Below are 12927 nucleotides of genomic sequence, written 5' to 3' on the forward strand. Positions count from 1 at the left end.
AAAAGGACAGATAATCGTCTGAATCTTGTCACCAATCAGTTTTTCCATATTGTTTTCTCCTGTCTTGATCTGATTGTGGCAGGAATGTTTTCGATTGTTTCTTTTTCCCTCATAAAGATCATAAAAATTCTTTACCACTCCTCTAGAGTTGGCTTAACTGTGTGGGGTAATTGCATACTTATGTGTCTGCATGTGAAAACTGTTGAATTTGAATCATGTTTCACAAGTAACGCATATCTTTTTATTTTTGAAAAATCCGTATTTTGCAGATATTCGGGATCGCCGAAAGAAGCCAGTCATGCTCTTTATCCACGGAGGCTCCTACATGGAGGGCTCAGGGAACATGTTTGATGGGAGCGTCCTTGCTGCCTACGGAAACGTCATCGTTGTAACCATGAACTATCGCCTTGGCGTGCTCGGTGAGTTTGAGGCATCACATTATGGCATCACATCACATAACGCCGCTCTCTGATGCGAGCGGCGTTGAGTTAAAGTCGTTTAGAAACTGTGGTATATTTACGAAGGCGAAAATAAACATTTTAAAGGGTAATTTTCCCTTTAAATCATTGATTTCAAAGGAGAAAATATTAACTCATTTTTGTAGTCGAAAATTGCTCCAACAGTTTCTCTTTGAACTCTTACTGTAGGGTTTATGAACATATGTTTGTAGCCTTTGGTTTCACTTTTTAGAATATAGAAGCCGTCTTGTATTAATTTAAAAATTCTTTAATTATGCCAAAGAGAAACTACATATCATATCAGACAAGTATCTTCAGAGTTGCTGATGATAATGCAGTGAGCAGGAATGGGTCTGCAGCAGCAGTAGGTCTTGCAATGAATCTGAAGAGGCCTCTGACTGAAGACTATCGCTGTAATAAATGTAGTGTTATGACAGTCATATCATGCTTAAATCTCAATTTCCAGGCAGCAGATACAACATGACCCGGAGGACAGCATCGGTCATTGGCAAGTGTTGCTAATCCACCTCACTTGCTTTTGCTGCTCCTCTTTAAATCTCTGTTTTAGTCGTCCATTATGTTATTTACTTGATAAACAATCTTTGTGCAATAACCTCCAGACATTTTACCGCATAAACAGAAGCAGAATAGGCTCAGAAAAGGGGCTTCTTTCTCGTCATCGGTGCCCATGTAAAATTTACGTGCCAACATATTACTGTGCATGTACAACTTGAGGCACTGTCACTCCTCATCATCATCATCATATCCACAAAGATCACTACTTAAGATATGACCTAAGTATTTCACTTTGCTAAATAGACGGAAGATTTAGTTTGTGGTCTTCCTTAGTCGTAGCCATCACACAAACTCTCTTTTGGGAGCAAACGACCTCTAACGCTGCAAACAAGCACTGTAAATAAGACGAACTCATTTCCAATTTCTACCGTGCCATGCAGCATTTATTTAATTTATTTAATTCTGAAGCTATCCAGGACTTTACAAACAGCACTGCCGACATGAGACATACGCTACTACTGCAATTGGAATTTATAAAGTCCACCTGAATTATGAAGCAGGATAAATGGCTTATCAAGGTAATGTCTGGTTTAATGCGGGATTTTACGTCGCGCAAAGTTGGTTGACTTCTTACCTGGGTCTATCGCCGTGGTAATTATCTGTGATGTCGAGGAGCGTCTCGTTATGCGCATTCATCAGATTCTTTTATCTGTGTTCAGATTTCTTCCTGCCTTTTCAGGGGGATTGATCCACTTATTCCCACCTGTTATTTTTATTTATTTATTTATTTTATGTGAGCTTGTGCATATCCTGAGTCGGTAACCTTGAATTGGAGATTTAGAAACCAAAATATTTCAGTTTGAATTTATGCGTGTGCTGAGTATTGAGTAGATATGCTGATTGGGCACCTTGGAACTACAGAGTGGCTCCAAAAATACCACTACGTCCCCCAACTTTTCACTTTTATTACTATGTGGAAAGCTAGGCAGACCTAAATACAGGACGATATGGGGGAAAAAAATAACTGCTTATGATTGTGTGATAGCTTGTGTTGATATATAACACAAAACCCAATAAGATAGATTAAAGTTTGCTGTTCTTATCTGATGAAATGATAAAAAAGGTGAATGGTCTTGCAAGGGAGTATTTCCTTCTAAAGAGAAAACCCAATAGGTTTGACAACAGAAAACTATTTCCTTTAATCGTTTCTAAACATTTTAAATACTTTTAGAATCTTTCATTCCACTGGATTTTTTTTTTTTTTTTTTTTTTTTTGCTGTGTGAACACGGCCTGGGAGTGTGCGGCTGAGCGTGTGCACAGTCCTCCGTGCTGCTGGATATCAGGAAAGTCAAGTATTTACATTCGCCATCGTCTTCCGGAGGTGTTTGCACAAAGACTATTTGTGGTGGTCTTTGTTGTTGCCAGGTTGTGTAATCAGATCTTGTTTATTGCATCAGGCCTGTTTCAACATATCACAATAATGATAAACAGAGAAACCGGAGTAGTTTAGGAGAGAGTCCAAGAGATGCAGTGAGTATTAACAGAGGGCAACATAATCCACACTGTTATTGACAGTGCCGAAGGAGAGGCACGGGGACAAGGACAAACTGGGAGCCCTTGGAAAGGAGCTGCATATCAATGTGCTGATCGTTTTCAGTGGGTATTTGATTTTAAAGGAACATTTCAGGATTGTTAATTGTTTCAAATTAAACGTACACCAATACCATCTTGCCTTCGGAAATTCTTCGCGACAATGCTGAGCTGCTGCAGATTTGTGTGTCAGAAGATGGGTAGACTATAGAAGGACATGGTCAGCGGAAATGTTCGGCTAAGATCAAGTTTATTTTTAATAACAATGTATATTAATGAACATTTACATGGAAATATATGACATTATAACCGGGTGGTTAATTTCTATCTCTCGTTCCGTTGGCAGGTTGTTGTTACAGCAAAATAATACATTTAGGGATAAAACAATACCAAATAACACTAGGGAATAAACAAACTTAACATCTGTATATCTTTATATATTCAATGTTGACATTTTTGGCTTTCCAAGAGCCAGTTGTTAGGATGTTTTTTCTTTTTCTTGTGAAAGGTTCCTCGTGTTTGTTGGAATTATGTTCAAGTGGGAGAAACATTTCAGAAAAAAGCAGTTCCAAAGCAGTTTTCCTACTTGGAACTGAACAGTCACCCCAAGAACCTGCCCTTGTTGCCTCGCTGGTATTATTTTGAATAAACTGTTGTAATAGCAATGGAGCATAATCATGAAACATTTTATAAACCAAGAAGGAATCTGGACATTTTACTATGTCGCCCCAACTTAGTCACTTGTATTTCTGGAGTATCTGGCAATAATGATACAATTTGGGTTTAACTATCCTCAGTCAGTACTAAGTGGCCAAGAAAATATCCCCCATACTACTACAACACCACCAGGCAATGTGTTTACAATCTGTAATTGTTCAATTTAGGTGAGTCAACATAAAGTAGACTCAGTTTCTTTGTTCTTAGCGACCTGGTGTAGTCTTCTGTAGCCCACCTTCATTAAGGTTCAAGGTCTAAAAGAGTAAACATTTGAGACGCACTAGCCTTTTTAAGACATCACCTCTTCTGAATCCTGACGTCATCACGCTCACTTGCAACTTGCTGCATATTTCCGCTTTTTTTAGAGCAAACTTGAGAGCTCAGAGCTGGTCATCCACGTTCAAAGTCAACATCGCCGTTCTTAATCATTCCCAATCATAGTTTGAACTTAGGAAGTCATCTCCAGATGCCTAAATGCATCGAGTTGCTGTCACGTGATTGAATTGGTTGATATTTCTTTCAACCAGCAATTGCCCAGGTGTACCTAATGAAGCACCTGGTAAGTGGAAAACTCTGAGGCGATCTCTTCGTTTGGTCCAGTCGCAAAGACCTTGACCTTGTGTCCAGGGTGTAAATGTGACAGACTTACTCTGACACCTGGGCTGTGATTCATTCCTGAGCTCTTTAAGGTGCACTCAGGCATTTTAAAGTTAGCAGCCCTGAAGTTCCTGGGAAGACCATCGAAATTGAGACAAGGCACAGAAATACAGAGGTGGATATAGATCCGGCCGAGTTATTATGAGGGATGATGCAGTGTCCTCAATTCTGTAAAGATTGTTAAAAATTTCGATATGTGGGCGACTGCGAGCTCTCCCCCTCTCACTCACACTCTCAGATATGCTTTAAATGGGTTACTGTACTAAGGCGATTATCCTAGTGAGTGTGTGTTGCATAGGCACGCATGTTGGCCTGTGTGCATGTCAATTGCTAAATGTGCAACACAGCAGCAGCATGTATGTGTGTGTGTGCATGTTCGTGCGCCGTAATTAGTTGCGTGCCGCGCGTAAAACACACACATGAATAATGCACCATCCATCTGAATTTTTAATATCCCTCCTCTCTGACACTGTGCATTTGAGTCAAAGTGAGAAACAGAGGTACACAAAATCTTAATGGTTTTATGTCCTAATCTTTAGTATTATCCTGTACTTACACTCGCAGGAGCTTACACATGCCAGCCTCGCTTCATGCGACGCCTGCGCCTTTAAGGGAGTGATAGAGAGTCAGGGGTAAAAGGGAAGAAGGGAGAGCGGGGAATAGAGACGGATGAGTGGGGGAGAATCATAGAGAGACAGTGAGGGAAGAGGAAACAGAAGGGGAGAGACGGGGGCAGGCTAAAAATAAACCTACAGAAATGCTTTTTAAATCTGCAGCAAAGCAAAGTATTCATTGGAATAAATGCTCCATGCGGTGGGACCGAGGCTCCCTACTATACGGCTTTAGTGCTTTGTGCTGTCACCCGCGACCCCCTCACACATATGTGTTTAACAAATGATCACCTCTAAAGGATTTTCTCATCAATTTATGATACACTGAGCGGTAAAGTGATTAAATGGGTGGAATGCAAAGAAAATGTCTGCTGCACACAGCCGAGGCCCCGGAGCTTTTGGAGACTGTTGTGGTTTAAGAAGCACTTCTCGCCTCACCTTCTCCTACCTTCCTCCCGCTCCAGGCTCACGGAGAACCCTGATTTGTGCAGCACAGCCATCTGCTCAGACTAATTAACTAATTAATGAACTCTGGGGAAAGGCCCACCACCATCGTTTGGCTCCGGGAATATTTTTAACCTAGGGAAGAGAGATGAAACGCATCTTCTGAAAACATTTCGCTTTACTTTTTTTTTTTTTTTCAAAATTCTGCTTATTACTTGAAAGTAGACAAGTTCTCTATTTGAAGCTAGTTTTCATGATGGTAAACAACAAAAACTTGCATGGCTCGCGTAATAACTAAAGCCATGGTCATATGGTTATTGTTCTGACAACTGAATACTTTTCAGGAAATTTACTTTACGTTTAAAACCCCTAAACCTAACAAACCCACTGAAAAAAATCTTTTAAAAGTCGGGACTTTTTAAAAGTCCCGAAAGTGTTTATAGTTATAGTCTGTTAATTAGTCTCGGTTACAGAGATCTTAAACTTTCTGTTCAAAAGTCCAGATGTGATTTCCAGACATGCCCAAAAGTCTGGGACAATTTGCAAAGAAAAAAATCCCTTCTATTAAATCAGCTTAACCTTTTAAAAACAATTGTAGTATTATGCCTAAAATTGGTTGGTTGTAACCCTGAGTGCTCAATTTTTTTATTATATGAAGAATGAGTATCAAAACTTTGCATTGAATTCTAACTTAAAGTTGATCAACGTTAGTGCTTTAACCAACAAAATCCATATTTCTTTGTACACAGGAATAAACAAAATACATAAAATGCACTGCAAAATGAAGAAAGGAGTTAAAACAGAGACAGTGATACTGTACATGGTTTACTTCTTGGGAAAATTGTCACTGTTCACTTTCAAGGAGATTAGTAATTAGCTTCATTTGTTTGATTTTTATATTTTCCAAATTCATTTTTTTCCTGAAATTTTATCTTTTTTATCCTCTTATTTTTCATTATTGTGTGCCATTAAAATAAACACATTCAATAATCAAAAACGAATCTGAGTAAACGTCTCATTAGTAATTTAATGTTTTTGTAAAACTCTTAAGAATCTACATGTCGGTTATGCATGTTTTCTTTTATTTTAGAAAAGTAAAACATTGCATTTATCATATGAAAATAAAAAACAACATTAAAAAAAAAATCAGCAATTTCACATTCTTTGCTCCATCTAACTCGCCAACCAGTTACCAGGATTCTTTGCTTTGTGTTGCATCATTCTTATATTATTGGACCCCCCCTGTTCCGCCCTGTTAGCCTAATGAGCTTAGAAATATAAGCCAGTGATTAAAGTTGGATTTAAACAATTATAAAAATTTCATTTTTCATTTTTAATATTTTCTTTTTAATCCAGTTAAATATTAAACTGTTTATTAAGTACATAAATACTAACTAGTCTGAGAATTCTAACTTGGATTCAGTTTGGGTCTTTCACTGATCAAAACAAGTGTTTGTAAAACAGTTGCCTTTTTTTCTCTGCTTTTGCTTACAGACAGACAGACAGACATTACATCGAACAGCGTCTTTGCAAAGTTAAAGACTGATGCAATGATACAGACCTTCATTTGATTGACCTGGCTTTATATCCATTGTCTTTAATGATATCTTTATTGTATCCATGGGCACTTTAGCCATCAGTCTATAAAGTTTAATGGTTGCCCACTCTGGCTCCAAGAATAGATTTGACTAAAATCCCTCTCGCTTCCTGTGTCCTGTTTCCGATGAGCCATAGTCTGTGAAACACGGTTGCAATAATGACTGCATCGGTGTTGCAGTCATTGACTTGATGCCAGTCAAGAAATTGACTGGCATCAAGAAATTAACATAATAATTATAAACAAAAAAACAAATTACTAGTATCTATTTGTTTTTATTTAAAGTGGACATATTTGACTATCAAATTCTTCGGAGGTTGTTGAAGCACTCCTCCCTGGATTGCTTTGCGCCAACTAAAGGGATTTTAGTCAAATCAATTCTTGGAGCCAGAGTGGGCAACCATTAAACTTTGTATGACTCAATGAAGTAAACTGGATTTTACCTGATTTTCAGTCTAAAACTGACAATTATCAAAGTATCTTGCTGCAGTAGGAGTTTTGATAAGGCTGAAAAGTTGACTGCATTAGTTATCAGTGAATCAGAGACTTTAATGTTACCCTATAATACCCATAAAATATCATTTAGCTGCTCTGACGCATAAATTCACAGGAACAGTTTGAGATCTGCTTCCTGCCTTAGAAATGAAGCTAAATACTAGCTAGCTAACAGGATCTGAGTAGTTTATTTCCGTCAGTTCTATAACATGCCTACATTTGCTATAGATATGTGCGTATCTAAAAAAATAAATAAATATATGAAGTGGATAAAGTGTGAAACAATGTGTAAATCCATCGACTTTGCATAGAATAATTTAACAACACCTCTCCACGCACCCAAATATCACAAGAAAGAAAGTGGGTGATAAGAGTTAAAAAATAAAAAAGCATCGTTGTGGGTTGAAGGGTGAAATGTGCCACCAGGAGAAGGAATTTAATGGTATTCAATGAGCCAGTGAAGGCAAACGGTTTAATAGTGCATCAGCATGGCAGGAAGTTATATCTTTCTCCTTACCCACAGACGTCAGCCACAGTTAAGCATATTATTATATTATGATTCAAAGCTTTGAAAATGTGCAGCACATGTCCCTTAGGGGAGAAAAGGAGCTGTGAAGAGAGAAATATGTGGGTTAAATTAGAGAGAGAGAAGAAGAGAGAGAGGGAGAGAAAATCAAACCTAGTGGGATTCATAACAAAGGCAGGTCTTTACATGAAGACATGGAGCACTTGAGAATGATGTTGAGATTAAGAATGTTAGAATCATTTATTGTGGTTAGCATTTTCAGAAAAAAATATGGTTCTCATGAATATATTCAGTATTTAAAGCAAGTATGGAGCATAACATTAGAGATGTGTGGCAGGCATCAACCATAAGTACATCTTTACCTTGAAAGTTAACTAAATAGTGTATTATTAAAGCTAGATCCAAGGTTTGTAAAGCTGATTACAAACCTTGGATCTGCTTTTTTTTGTTTGTTTGTTTTTCAGGTTTCTAGAATGCCACCAATCATTATTGAACTAGAGTTTTTGAAAGAACAGATAAAATTATGTGAAAACGTCTGAAAGTTTGACAAAAAAAATAAATAGAAAATCGGAATTTTATTGTGCCAGACAGACCGAGGCCTGGTTACAGGAAGACATGTCGAGTTAAGAAATCACTTAACTGATTTGTCTGAAATCAAAAAGTAGGTTAAAAAAAAATCTCAAAAAGCAGGAGCTCAATCTAAGGGAGTATAAGGTCAAAACTCACTGACTTCTGAGCCGGGTTTCTGCGCCATTTACACAGCTATTCTCCACAATAAATACGTAAGGGCCACAAAATTGTTCTCACTCCACTTAGTCATGTTCCCAATTTTCTACACATATGGCGTAGAGATACGTGGCAAAAGTAATCTTATTTCTCAGCATGCCAGGTCATAGTTTGTTATGCATAATTGAAATAAATCTGTCAGCTGGTCTTCTGACTGGACCTTAAGCTTCATTGAGACTTACAGTGGTAGATTTCCTCTATAACACTCCAACAATGCTACATGTAGATATCATGGATACTCCCTCAATTGTTTTTGCATGTGTTCTGGAGTCATGTACGTTTCTTCTTCTTTGACTTTTTACAAAATCTTCACCCGAGCTTGTGTTTAACTTCATGTGCACATTTTAATCACCTTTTCTCCCTGCATTAAAAAAAAAAAAAAAGAAGAAGAATTTTGAAGCCTCTGATCACACCTGTGATGTCATGGGGAAATTATATAACGTGTCCTTCATCATGTTCCTTTCACCTCTGTCAGTCAGTATGTGATAATAGCTCTAGGCAATATTCCCTTTAATACCTGTTTTATGTCCGTGGATTTTTTTTTTTTTTTAATCATTTCCCTGGAGTCCACACCAGCCCCTCCCCTCCACACTGTCCTGTGCAGACAGTTTTCAGTGACCAAAAGGCAGGTGCTCCGTTCAGATTACTCTGCAGATGTCTCTGAGAGCGGCTGAATGACAGTTCCGCATCTCCGAGGCTCACGATTAAGACTCCAGAATCACGGCGGCGCCACGAAAGAGAATAAATCTGTCACACACAGAGAGAGGGGGGGGGGGGAATAAATGTATGAATATGAAGAGGAATAAATGAAAGAATAAATAGTGCCGCCAAAGAGAATAAATATGTCAAAAGCTATCAAAAATAAATGCGGGAAATATAAAAAAGATTATTCGTTTTTGAAAGAAGATAGAAGTCGGTGGGAAATGTGGCAGTGAAAACAGATCTTGGAATCATCGCAACTAAAAAATGTGCAGCAACGTAGGAATCATAAAAGAATAAGCATGTTTATTTCAGATAAATACACATTAAAGACAGAAGAAAAACTAAATAAACATATTATTGTACAGTGCTCGTCACTGTAATTTTTTAAATTAATTTTCCCATTTAATTCCTCATTTCGTCTTTTTGTTTTATTCCTCAACAGATTTAATCCTCTCACTCCACTGCTCTACTCTGAGGATTTAGTGAATAAATCTGGTTATTATGGACCATTCAATGTGCCGAACCGTATCAAATATTGTAAGGAGTCATGTAAAGTAGAGCTGCATTGTTGAGACACGTCATATTTGGAGCAAAGACGACATTATGCCATGTTTTGGTAGAGAGCAGTCCATGTTACACAGCTCTGCAGTTTTTATATTAGCATTTAGCATGATAGGTTAGCATTGCTAACTGTAATTAGCCATCTCTGTTGCTTTCCCCTGTGAAATAAGAAAATCCATACCTTAACAAACGTCTGCCAAAGACATTTCCAAATCAAAAGTAGCCTGGAAAAGAATTGACCTGCTAATGTTGCTCTCCTGTTTAGGTTAAGTGTCTGAGAAAAAAAAGAAAACTGATCATTTTTTCTGCTTTTGGAAATATTAGTTTGATTACGCTAGTTTTAATGGATCTGGGAGACGAGAACAACGAGCAACAGGTAGAAAATATCTCGTTTCTCAACACTATCCACAAGTTTATTTCCATCCACAGGTGAGTGCCAGTAAAACAGAAAATCATCTATGACTAGAATTTAAAAAAATCCAATTTACCAAACTCAAAATAAGCATCTTCTAAACATTATGTGTGTAATTATAAAGATTATGTCTTACACTACCTGCACTAGTAATAGTTGTTTTTACTACAAAAGAGTTTTAATGTCATAAAACTCTTTTGGCTCAGAATTATCACATCATTTTGGTAAACATCCCAGGTTTAAAACTCCCCCCTTCACATGCGCACTACTCCTGTGTTCCCTCGGAGATTCATCACTTTTCCCTCAACCTGTGTCTTTACTTAAAGGCTGATGACTCTTCTCACACGGTTCCTTTGCTCTTACCTAAAGCAAGAGTTGAATATGCATGAGCTCAGCCTCACAAACTGCTGCTCTCAGCGCTAAAGTCAGGAGGAAGACCAGCTCAGCAGAAGGGGGTGGTGTGGGTGCAGAAAGAAAACTTATTGTAAGAGGAAAAAGGGAAGAAAACGGTGGTGGCGAGAGGAGTGTGTGTGTGTGTGTGTGTGTGTGTGTGTGGGTGGGGGGGGGGTGCGTGTGTGTGTGTCCACTGAAGACAAACCAAACACGTAAAACGAAGCAAGCTTCCAGACTCAGTAGCTAGCTCTGACATTACCCTCTGAGTTCATGCAGCTGCTGTGTACTTGATCGAGGAAGCGCTCGGATATGTGCATGCAAGTGCTTTTGTGAGTGTCTGTCCATATAATTTCGCCAGAAGCCCTGGACAGTTGCCAGGCAACTGTGGCACTCGACTGGGCTGCAGACGCCCGTATGCTCGCGGTTTTGATAAGTAGCATGGGTCGGCGCTGATGCACGACCAGGTCAGAGTCGAGCCAGACAATCGCTGGGATCTGACAACGACTCGGTAAAGTAGGAGAGTGTAAACAGTATCTTAATTGCGCGGATTGCTCCTTACGTTCCGGCAGCAACAGTGATGTGATCGGAAGTAACGAGAGATTTCTATTTTTAACAGCCTATTCAACACTACAGTACGCAGGGCTTCGTGGAAGCTGGAAACAGCTGTGGTTTTTCATGAATTAGGTAGTCCTATTACCTCCTCATCCCAATTTAATCATGCTTTGTTTGTTTTTGTTTTTTTTGTTCCCCCCCCCCCCCCCCCCGTCCCCGCCGATCGCTGCCTCATTATCATTTTGGTTGAGGACATCGCTGAATCACTGCAGATTTTCTACTTAGCAAATTTGCAAGATATTAAAAGAACAGTCATTTTTTTCTTGAAAATGAAAACGTAAAGGACTTTGAAAAGAAAAGGGGATTTATTTGATTAATATGTGACCAAACTTGTTCAGGGTTAAAATGCAAAACTAAAATGGGGATAGGGGAAAAAAAAGAAGAAATAAAATGTTTAGTCCATCAGGACTAAACATTATCATCACTTACAATAATCATTAATAATAAAACCCACTTCCTGCTGCTCTTCCTTTGTCATTCAAGCATGCTGATTGAACCATCTGTGCCTGTGTACTGTACTTTGCTGCTGTCCTACATTTTTTTTTCAACTGCCCTTTAGAACATACTGTTTAATTCAGTCACTTGAGCTATCTGTGTCATCCCTAATTCCCCAAACAAGAAAACGGCACTAGGAAAGAGGCATGTCATTTTTCTTTTTCTTTATGTTTTATTAAAGGTTTTAAACCGAGTCGTAACTGCCGTTACATTTAATAAAACACTCAGAGCGCAGATAGAAGTGTATATGCATCTTAGAAATGAGTTGTTTATTCTATTCTCTTTGCTAAATGCTAGAATAGTGAGGATATATATTTTGAAAAGCTTTCTTTGAAGTCAGAAGTTTGCATATGCTAAAAATGGTGTTCCATTAAACCAATTGGAAAACTCACCTGTCATCTTCGTCATCATCCACTTGTTGCCTGACATTCCACATCGTGAATGAGACTTGTGTTTGAGTAATTAGACATGAACGTTTTTCTTATTCCTATGGAGTTAGAGTTGAAGACGCCATCATACATATTTTTCAAAAACCAGCCATCCTCCGGACAAAGGAAGCATCATATTCTCTGATTTCTCCAGCGAGTTTAACACAAGTCAGCCTGATTTTCTTTGTCCGAAAATCCAGAAGACATAGAGGGAGGCCTCAACAGTAATGTCCCCTAGATCGATTACCACCTAACAAACAAACCACAGTTTGTAAGACTGATGAGTTGCTTGTCTAACTAGGCGGCCAGCAGCACAAAAGCACCAACAGTTAGACTATTAAACATAAAGGAAATTTTAGGTGTAGTTTTGCCAGCGACAAATATTTCTGATTTGATTTGATTCATAAAATGGAACAAGCAAAAAACTGACACCCCTAGGACGAGGCAGAGATCAAGCCAAAACCAGCTGGTCAGTGTCAAAGAAACACTGTATTTATATTTGTTGTCAGTTTTGCACACTCCCACACATGTGCATGCTCTTAGAGTTATATTTATACAACTCTGACTCATGGGTCCTGTTTTTAGACTTTTTTTTTTTACACATGTTAAGCAACTCTGTATTTTTGGCATCAGCACCAGAGTCTGCTGTTGGCTTATAAATCAATTATGTTTTCATCTCTTTAAAAATGGAAGCGATGATATCAGCCTTCTTCCTACAGCGTCAAGCGTCTGATAATCAATGTTCTTTCATTAAACTGCCTTAAATATACAGAAACAGTTTTTAAGACAATTATATGATTCATAAAAAGGAGCCTAAATTTACCCCTGAGTCCTGGAAACCATCAGAGGGCTTAGGTTAAATGCTGAGACCCCCCAAAATCAGCTCAGGCAGGCTGTGAGAATAACATTTGTTCATATAATTGGAG

The 12927-nt window shown here is 38.4% G+C and overlaps 1 protein-coding gene across 3 annotated transcripts in view; it reads left to right on the plus strand.

The window, feature by feature from the left end:
• Positions 1-12927, plus strand: part of nlgn2b (neuroligin 2b) — an 81298-nt gene that overhangs the window by 50554 nt on the left and 17817 nt on the right. For all 3 annotated transcript variants that reach the window (XM_028032038.1, XM_028032037.1, XM_028032039.1), the window contains one exon: positions 270-419. In XM_028032038.1, coding sequence (XP_027887839.1) covers positions 270-419 — 150 coding nt within the window. The remainder of the gene's footprint in view (positions 1-269; positions 420-12927) is intronic.

This window comes from Xiphophorus couchianus, chromosome 11, assembly GCF_001444195.1.
Source record: "Xiphophorus couchianus chromosome 11, X_couchianus-1.0, whole genome shotgun sequence".
NCBI lineage: Eukaryota > Metazoa > Chordata > Actinopteri > Cyprinodontiformes > Poeciliidae > Xiphophorus > Xiphophorus couchianus.